The sequence below is a fragment of the Lolium rigidum genome, chromosome 2 (assembly GCF_022539505.1).
Source record: "Lolium rigidum isolate FL_2022 chromosome 2, APGP_CSIRO_Lrig_0.1, whole genome shotgun sequence".
In the NCBI taxonomy this organism is placed as follows: Eukaryota; Viridiplantae; Streptophyta; class Magnoliopsida; order Poales; family Poaceae; genus Lolium; species Lolium rigidum.
In genome coordinates, this window is record NC_061509.1 from 61855455 (window position 1) to 61866138 (window position 10684).

General features: G+C 47.9%; 1 protein-coding gene across 1 annotated transcript; it reads left to right on the top strand.

Annotated features, from left to right (window-relative positions):
- LOC124686778 (BTB/POZ and MATH domain-containing protein 3-like) lies at positions 1-1077 on the top strand. The gene has a single exon (XM_047220677.1). It carries the CDS (start codon positions 1-3, stop codon positions 1075-1077), a length of 1077 nt encoding a protein of 358 aa, XP_047076633.1.
- Positions 1078-10684: the final 9607 nt, after the last annotated feature.

The window sequence follows — 10684 nt, forward strand, 5'->3', positions numbered from 1 at the left end:
ATGGCTTTCGCCGGCGTGTCTATCGTTGGTGACGGTGAGGTTGTGGGACATGTCACCAATGTCTCCACGGCCAGTGGGTACCACCTGCTCGTGGTTAACCGCTACTTGCATTTCAAAGCCACTACACCTAATGGAAAGAGAATCCAATCTCTCACTTTCATGGTCGGAGGCCACCATTGGTGCATCGACTGCTATCCTAATGGTAACAGAGAGTGTGCCAACTCTGTATCTCTGTATCTCCGCCTTGTTGATGAAAATGCTGCAGAGGCCTTGAAGGTGCAGTTCGAATTTAGTTTCGTCGACCAGCTTGAGAAACAAAATTCGACATATATTCGTGCATGCCAGCCAAAGAACTTTTCGAGCAGTCATCCATCTTGTGGTTACAAGAATTTTATAAAAAGCAAAGCCCTTGAGAAATCAAAGCATCTAAAGGATGATTGTTTCACTATCCGATGTGACCTCGCTGTTGCCACCACCATGGACCTCTTCATCAAGGTACCGGCTTTTTGTCTGCAACAACAAATCAGCGATCTCCTGCAGTCTAAGGAGGGAACCGACGTGACATTCAAGGTTGGTGATGACATGTTTGCTGCCCACAGGTGCGTCCTTGCAGCTCGGTCCGCAGTCTTCAAGGCAGAGCTATTTGGCCCCATGAAGGAGGGCACGATAGCAAGTGTCATCCACGTAGAAGACATGGAAGCAATAGTGTTTAAGGGCTTGATAAGCTTTATTTACACCGATTCACTACCCGAAATGGAGAATGACATGGTAGAGGAAGGGGAAGGTCAGGAAGCACCGTGGCTGCAACATTTGCTTGCAGCAGCGGACAGATACGATCTTCAAAGGCTGAAAGTACTATGTGAAGAAAAATTATGTGAACACATCGACGTGAGTTCGGCGAGGGATATTTTTACTCTAGCTGAGCGGTACAACTGTTGTGGATTGAAGGAGGTCTGCCTTGAGTTCATCAAAACTCCTGCTAATTTGAAAGAGATAACGGCGGGTGACGGCTTGGACGACATATTTAGAACCAGCCCCTCTCTTCTAAAGGAGCTCATCAAGAAGTTCGCTTCATAAAATCGATACAAATAGTTAACTCCTGTTATCTAATATCCCTGATTTAGGGGTTTGTACTAGTGGTAGTTTCTTTTCAAATTTCAGACATGTCAGTCAATTTTTTTTTTTTTTTTTTTTGTAGAAGTCGATCCCAGTTGGAACAACCTGGCAATTGGATTGACCTTTCCATTTCATCAGTTCCACGATTCTAATTCAATCCTCGTGGCTTACACTAGTTTGAAATAACATAAATCCAAATCATAAAATTATTACTTATGTGAATTACGATGATTTGTTTTACTTCTTTATTTTGAGTAATACCGGAATTCTTAGAAGAGATCAATTAGTCGATTAGCTTACCCCGCGTTGACAAAGTATGCCGTCGGCGTCTCCCTACCCTCGATGCTACCAGAGTAGGTCATCGAGCATCGTTATTCAGCTCCCTCACGGTAGACAGTGAAGACCGATCGCCGTGGAGGCCTCGCATGAGAGGTATCAAAGATGCATATCCCTTTGTGCCTCCAAATTATTCAGAAATTCCTAACAATCAAAGTTGCTACATCTGGTTGAGCAGTTGATTTCTACTTGAGATTTCACCAAACAAGTGAATAAATGCTCGAATTCGATCGCACGATCTGTTTGCGGCTGGAGGTGTCCCGAGTGTTCCGGCGCAATTCTTTCTAATGATTTTTTATTGAGAAAAAAAATTACATAGGGAATAAATGAAAATAAAAAACTAAAAGGTACATGTAGCGTCCCTACCCCAGTCTACTCCTCGTCCTCCTCGTTGTCGATCACGACAAATTTCAAAATTGCCCACAACCAGTTGGCAGCCGGCGGAGCATGCGTCGGTGCTGCCGGTGGTGGAGGTGGGACAACCCACGAATTGAACGACGAAGGTGGACGCGGCGGCGGGTGCGAGGCCGAGTTCTGCAGCGCCCGTTCGAGGGCCTCATTTTCCGGGAGGCCTGTCGGCATTATGTCGGTGGTGTAACGGGATAGCAGCGAAAGAGGTTGCGGCACCTCCTCTTGATCTCCTCGTCGGCAGGTGCATGTCCCGCCAGTTGCCAGCTTGCCGCAGGGCAACCAATTGTCGTGCATTAACCACGCCATGTCGACGCCGAGCGGTACCCTGTTCGGCCGCACCTCCTTCAAGCCGCTGTCGGACACCTCGAAGTCGTTCTTCTTCTTCCCCATGGTGATGCGTTGGCGCGCGATGGAGATTGTGGGAGTGGAGGTGGCGGTGGTGTGGGCGATGATAGGGACAATGTCAGTCGCCTTTTAAAGGTCGGGCGCGCCCAGGACATGATGTCATTGGTGGCGGCAGGCCAGCCGCCGCCCGATAGGCCTGGTGTGCATGCAGAAGACGAGGCGACGCTATTGATGGCGAAGACTGCAGCACAGACGCGGAAGAGAAGACCGCCGAACCGATGCATTCGAAACAAGCATTGAATTAGGTCACTACCAGGCGGGTCCGTGGGAGAAGATAGCGGCCACGCGGCGCGACCGAGCAGCGTCCGCCCATACGCATCCGAGGTGCAAATTAACCGCGTTTGGGTCTCGATGGATAGCCCGATCGCTATACGTCGGTCGGGCGCTGGGCTGGGGTGCATGCACATATTTCAATCGTCCAACCACGAACAATCATTATGCATCCGTTTCCGTCGGACTATTAGAGATCGGAATTGCTCCACACACACGACGATCTCTATACGATCTCTATCCGATGACGCTTTTTCAGAGTGCTACTTTTTCATTGGGTCCGCCAGCACTACTAATTAATCATCAGCCGTAGCCAAAACCAGGACCCGTAATACTGTAATACTCTTCCTTGGCTTCTTCAGCATCAGGATATTTCTAACAGATAACGTATATCTGTAAAATGGACATGAAAGTTTGCTTACGTCGGGTTAAATGGTCGAAATCAATCGTGCGTCCATTTACATCTCTAGGGATGTCTCAACGGCCCGACGTATAATCTTTTTTTTTCCATTTAAAAACCATAATTTACATATTTGTAAAAATACATTAAAATGCTCTAGACAATAACAAAAGGGCCAGCAAGGCCTGCTAAAACCTATGTACGTACTACTGCTCTTTGTAGCTGACGAGGTCGATGAACTACGGCTTCCGCCATGGGAGTTGGTACTGTTGCGGTCAGAAACCCACCGGCGAGCAGCGACGGGCAACACTGTAGAGCCGGGAGGCTCCCAGGACTGCGGCTGGCCCTGGTCCCTCCGAGCGACGGCCCGCAAAGATTCGGCACGCACGTCCGATGCTGGTGCAAGGGCGTGCCACCTGACCTATACCTGGTCAGGAAGGTGTTGGATTATGCCTCGCTTAGTTTCCTGCATGGCATACATGTAAACATTAAATACGAGCCTCGATCGGCTCTCAGGTTATCCTGTGAATCGGCTCAAGGAGCCGATCCACCCATGATGCGTACGAGGTGTACGATCAGATGGTGGTACTGCTTAATCAAAATAAAGCTAAAACGACCTACTACGATTTAGGGTTTTCACCGCATAATCGGAACATCCTACTCGTGATTGAGCCTAGCGGCCACGCACGGTGATCGTAAACCGACCCTAGACAAGGCCTAAAAACTAACACGAAGTTGATCCCCGGAACATCTTGTCTAGGGCTAGCAAACTACACCCTGTGCGCCACTGAATCCTTCAACCCGTTTGTAAGGCCTAACTATGCAGATATCAAACTAATCCTTGAAGAACAAGGAGCAATCATAACGGATCGGATCTACTAAATAATGATCAAGCGGGGTGCCGCCCTTACACTCGAGACAGGTGTAAGGACGGCTAGACGTCCTAGGGTTGCACGACGACAGCATATGATACGATGAACAATGCTAACCCTAACACATCTATGATAACTACGTTGCTCGCCGTCAAAAAGGCTTCAGCACGAGCAACGCATGAACAACGAATAAACGTGTACTGCCTAGATCGCATCTGCGCCTAGATTGGTTTGTGGTGAACGTGATTGTTATTTATTTCATAAACCCTAGATACATATTTATAGTCCGTAGACTTTCTAACGTGGGAATAATCCCAACCGGGCACGAGCCAAACTCTATCTTAACCGACACGTATCCTACTATATTACAAATACACGGTCAAACTAGCCCAAACTTTGCATATAAGGCCGATTCATGTATTTCTTCTATGTAAATTCTTCAAGCCCATCTTCAATCGCGGCCCACCTCTGATCCGGTCAAATTCTGGTGATAACAGGTACGTTGGCGGTGGAGGAGGAAGGGCAGTCTACGGCGAGGGAGGCCACAGATCCCAGGTTGTCGAAGGAGCATCAGACGGCGGCGTTCTCATCCTCGTCCTGGCGGTGGAGCGTAGTTGCCCCTCCTCGCTCACATCGCTATTGTGTGATGTCCATGCGCCCCTTCCCCCCTAACCACAACCCGCCGCCTCCCCTCCTCCCCCACCGTCGACACCAGTGAGAGCCGTCGGGCAAAGCCCGCGCGGTGCCGACGGCGGCATACCTCCTCTTCTCCATGTGCTGCAAGGCCCGACGGGGCAGATCCTGTCCTAGTTGTGTCTGCTCCGCTCGTTGCCACGAGCGGCTTGGCATACCATCGCGGCGGCGCCTCGTCGCGCCTATCGCCAACCTCCTCCCGTGCGTCAGGCAGGCCCGTCGGGGTGGGTCTTGGCCTCAGGATGGGGGCTGGGGGTGGTGCCGGTTCCGGCCGGCGCTGCTATGGCTTTGCCCGGCGGCATGGTTGTTGTTGGTGGCGGATGCGCCCCTTGCGGTGCTGCTTTTGCCGCGACCAGACCAGGATGACGAGATATAAATGGTGCACTTAAGGGAGAGCAGATTTGGTGCACCCGGGTGCGAGTGCTCCTGGTTTTTATAATTTTTTAAAATTATACGAGTATGTTTCAAAAAATCATAAATGTTATTCAATGAATACATACACATGTTCTGAATACTCATGCAACTTTTTGGTAGAAATTATGTTGTATTTTGAGCTAAGGACAAAATAACAAGTTTATAGGGATGGAAAATTCAGATTTTTATCCAAAATTTGCCTTTTTCGTATAGCTCAAAATACAACAAAATTTGAAGGAGATGATTTTGTCATGGGCTTGACTTGAATTTCTGGGTAGGCAACGGGCCACGGGCAGTCACACAGAGAGTCATCCAGATGCGACAAGACATCCACACGTAAAGCATTACTGCCACATATGATCGTACAGTTTTCGGACGTAAAACGTCGTGTGTATAGCAGGGCTCCCTTTTAATTCTTCTTCTGCTGCGACAACGTGGCTCAGTCCCTTCTTTTAATTCTTCGAAATTGCTTCACACGACTGCAGTGGAAATTCAGAGATGGCCCGTGTGTGAAGCAATTTCGATTAAAAGGGATTGAGCCATCTGAGTCGTACATGTATGGGATAAAAAAATGTCGTTTGCAAGACACTGCCACTACGAGTACTCTTTTAGATGGTGTTGGGGGCCTGGGAGGTGTCTTGGGAGGGTCGCCTATACACAAAGTGATAATGTAGTGTTCTTTAATTCCTCAAAATTGACAATCTATGAAGTTATCAGGTAAGAGCATTTTCATGGGCGTCTCTAAATAGGCGCCAATAGGTACTCTGGCAGTGTTTTATTGGAGCAGCTGCTCCTTCGTTTGGGGAGGACTGCCCCACACCGGCCCTCCCACACAAAAATTAAATAAACTTTAAAAATTATATAAATTTACGTTTATATACAAAAGTTTGAACGAAATTTAAAGTAAACTAAACTAAATTCTAGTCTAGTGGCCGTCGGTTGGGGCACCCGACGAGTCTGCTTCATTGTTGTTCTTCCCCTCTATCGCCGCCTCCCATACCTGCCTCTCCGTCATTGCTTCATGCATCTGGCGTTGGAGCATCGCCGCAAGCGTTGCCAGAGCTTCTCTGCGACGTTGGACCTTCAGGGCTGCCCGCCACCGGTGGGATTCCTCGTTCTGGGCGAGCCTCGCTTCCTCGCGGGTGGCCGTCTCGGTTTGGAGTTGAGCGTTGAGCTCAAGTAGCCTCATCTGCCGCGCAACCACCATGAGGAAGCGACCAACATCCTCTGTGGATGCCCGCTCGCACGAGACCTCGACGGCGCGTTCAAAGATGTTGGCGTTGATCTCCTCGTGGACTTGCTCCCGATCCTCCGGTCGCACTACGCATTGAAGGAGGCCATGATCGCCACCTAATCTAGGCCGACCTAGAACTTCTCGTCGGCGCCCCAATTCGCCTGCTCCTCCGTGACCACGGCGTTCGCATCTTCTTTCACTATGAACGCCTCGTTCCACTCGTCGAACCCGGAGTCATCGGAGATGCCGTCGAAGTTGAAGTCCGACAACTTGAGCTCGTCCTCGGGCTGCGGTTGTTGCGGCGCCGACGGAGGCATGCGGTCGTTCTGGCCTATCATCGGCGAGTAGGTGGTGGCGAGCCAACGCGACATTGTTGAGAGTGCGGAGTGGAGTGCGGCGGAGGTGAGCGGAGAGAGCATACTAAATAGGAGGATAGGACCGGTCTGTGCATTTACGGCGACGGTATCTGAGATGTCTGCGCATGGGGAACCGACGGGTTGATTAAAGACGGCGACCCACCACCGAGGATATGAGGCGTCACATCCAAGAGGGAGACACCAATGGACTTGTTGGCATGCCGTCCAGCCCCTGAAATTCGACGTGGTGTGGGGTGCCGGCTCGCTCGTTCGGCGCCCTGTGCGTAGGGGCCATCAACGGGTTGCCAACGCTTCTATTGGGCTCCAACGGCTACTTTTAGGGTATGCTGGTTGAACGGATGAGATGTCGCCTAGAGGGGATGGGTGAATAGGCGTTTTAAAAACTATTACGGATTTGGTTTGTAAGAATCGTTTATTTTACAAACATAAAACCTAAATATTCTAGGCTCAAATAAGTGTAACAACGACAACTCAAGCTAAGCAAGATATGCACAAGATATATGAACACAAGTGATAGCAATATACAAGTACTTTAAGCACGATGGCTATTACAAGGAAAGTAAACTCGGTTATAGAGATAACCGAGACACGCGGAGACGAAGATGTATTCCCGTGTTCCCCACATAAGGTGAGGTACGCCACGTCGGAGAGATGCAGGCTACTAGGAAGGTCTCCCGAATGCCACGAAGGCTCATCTTCTTCTCCAAGCCAATACGACAAATTAAGGACAAAGGACTTTATCTTACTGCTAGCTTTTTCTCCACTCCGGAGATGGCAAGCTCCACAACCACTTCACAAGCTTCACGAAGGAGAAGTCTGGGCCTCTTCACAATCTTCCATGAAGAGATCATCGGAACACCAACCGCCAAGCCAACTAGGAGGTAACCCCTCCAAGAGTAACAAGCTCATAGTCTCTCACTCGAACAAATCGTAATGGAGAGCTCAACACTTATGCAAGGATGCAAAAGCAAGAACACTAAAGGTGTTCAAATTCCACCAAAGCAACAAGTGCTATGGAGGAATTAGAGAGGGAGAACAATGGAGAAATCAACAAATAACTCCAAGATTTAGACCCCAAGAGTTACCCTCACAAAGAGGAGGAATGGATTGATGGAGTTGTAGATCTAGATCTCCTCTTTTAAATCCCTCAAGAATGTGCAAGAATCATGTGAGGGATGGAGAGGTAGCAAGCTTTTGAGGTTCAACAATAGAGTAGGAGAGAGAGAGTAAAATAGAATGGTTGACCTTACCTCCTCAAGGAGGAAGAAGGATATATATAGTCCAAGGAGAAAACTAGCCATTTCATGGCAGAGTTGGGCAACCCGGCGTACAACTCGGTAGGGCCGGGTCACCCGTCATTACACCCAGCAGGCCGGGCCAGTGGCCAGGCTAGAGAGGAGCAGCACCCGGTGGGTCGGGCCAGAGGCCGGGCTAACCAGGAGGCTGGGCCACTCGGTGCCACACCCGGTGGGCCGGGCCAGATGCCAGCCTACTTAGTAGCAGCACTCGGCAGGCCGGGCTGGGTGCCGACCTGCTCGACGTCTTGGTCGATCCTGCCGGGTTAGTGGGTTAGCTCATGAAACATAATTGACAAGGCTTACCGCCCACAAGATCACATGATCCAAAGGGTACAATCTTTATGCTTCATGTATTGACCAACTTGAATTCAATCTTTACTCTTAGTCTTGGTCAACCTTGTATCTCTTCATGCTCTATCATAATATCTTGATCATTCATTGCTTAACACATAAGGTAGAGCATGGCTAACTTGAGTTCCACAAAAGAGCTCCATCTTCATTTCTTCTTCTTGATCATCTCATATTCTTCTCTTTTAATCGATGATCTTGATGCCAATAACAAAGGTATAACATTATATTCATGGCATCCACACTTGAATCCAACATATGAACTTCAGGAAATACCTACGGAATACTCCTTCATATAAACACAATGAAAAAATTAGTCCATAGAGGATTATCATTATACCAAAAACACACTTGGGGGGCAATGTACCCTTACACCGGTGTGGCCCAAAAACAACATCAGACTCCAATAAACCTATTGGGGTCTCTATGTGGGCGCTCGTGGAGATGCTCTAAGTGGTCTATGTGTTCCTATTGAGGAAACACGTAGACATTTTCATGTAAAGTCAAGTAATACAAAGTTTGACCAAATTTATAAAATACTAATGTATATTTGATAATGCAAATATAGTTCTATCGGTGTTATCTCACATCGAGACCAAATTTGACTTTGGCTATACATCATATACCGCTGAGATGTCAAAAAGTAATCTGGTGTCTAATGTTGTCAAGCCCATCCAACCTAGCCATCATGAAAACATAGCCACATAAATTCATTCAAATTCCCTCATTTGCATCTAAATAATCAAATGGAACTCGGTCAGAAAGTATGTAAGATCCACGTATCAATAGAGGGAAGTGTGACATCGAGCAGCTGTCTGGTCGGCGGTGGTGACAACCGGTAAATCATAACCCTATGCCCTAATCTTCGCGGGAGGGACTGTTGTTCTATTTGGTTGCGTTGTCCCTAGTTTCTACCGTCTCGAAAGATGTATCACCAAGCTCTACTCTTGTTTGCTCTCCAAGTGTCAGAGAGACAAGGCGAGCGTCCCCTCTAGTCCGACTCGATCCCTGTTATAGTCCAGTAAAATCGTTTTGCACACAAGCATGGCCTCTCCAAGGGCAAACAAACACGGTAAATACTAACTTAGGGCTAAAATATGTTAATCCTTAAGCTTTTAAATATGTACCCCTACGTTCCTAAAAGGAAAGCATATCAAAATCACTGGAGGTGAAGGAGAACTCGTCGAAGAAGAGGATGACGCCGAGAAGCCGCCGCCGCCCAAAGATATGTGTGCCACTTACCTGCTTGGTGACCAGAGATGGATCTTGAAATGAGGGAAGGGGAATGGAGGATTTGAACCGAGCAGTGAGAGTGGGTAGAAATAGAAGGGGGCGAGGTGTCTGAAACCTCCCCACCCCCTTTTCTCTTTTCGCCGCTGCGCGCCCGAGCTCGCGCCATCTCTCTCGGTCTCTCCTAGTCCACGCTTGTGCACGTAAAGATGACTTTTGCATTAGCAAAACACGAAACGAGAAACGGCCGAATTAGTCGTTCCTCCTAACTAGGCTTATAGGTGCTTTGAAAACCGATTCAGCCGCAACACAAAGGACTTCCGAGGAACCCAACATAATTGTTAATTACTATTGCTGAAATGCCATGCGACCTACCAACCGCACTGCAAACTCCCGCTATTGCGAATGGCCTGGTCCATGGGCTAGAGCCAGCAGGGAACCGGGGAGCAGCGACGGGGCATGGGGAGGGGTGGAACTGGATCCTCTAATGTGCACAAAAAAAGTCAGAGAAAACAAAAAAATGAAGTCAAGAAAATGTAGCTCAAGTACCCTATTAAGTACAGTAATTTATTAATTTACATAATTACTGTAGACATTAAAAAATAATCTGAATTTTATTACACCATAACTTTGCCTGTATAGTGTTACTCTAAATTCATAACACAAATTTGTATTATGCAAAATAATATATAATATTTTAGACTTAATCATATGGTTTGGAAGAAGTAAAGTTAGCTCCTCTAACTTTGCTTGTTAGAGCATCTCCGCCGGCAGCCTCTAAATATGCGCCGGTAGGGGCTTCGGCACTACCGTATGGGGACGCCGACACAACATCCTCCATTTGGACATGTACAACTTCCATCAGTACTACGACGCCTTCGCCGCCGCAAGTACTTCTAGATTAGATTTAGTTTAAATTTAGTCGAATCTCGTTCGAATATATGTGTCAAGTTTGGATGAATTTAATCGAATCTCGCTTAAATTTAAAATTTCAAAATTTTATTTATGCCCCAAACACGACACGATGCAGATGCTCAATCCGGCGCCCAAAATTGGGGAACGGTTTGGCGACGGGGCTACGATTGACGACACGGAATCTGTTTGGGATTAGATGAAACAAGGGCATTTTTGGCAAGTCGTTAAATTCTGGAATCAAAGTGGATCGCACACTCACTGGTGCTATTTTATCACTTCTGGTTTCTTTTGCTAGTGGTATTTTGGCTGTATTGTCTCCATCACATTCCTCTCGTACGTCACAACGCAATCTGGTTTCCCAACAT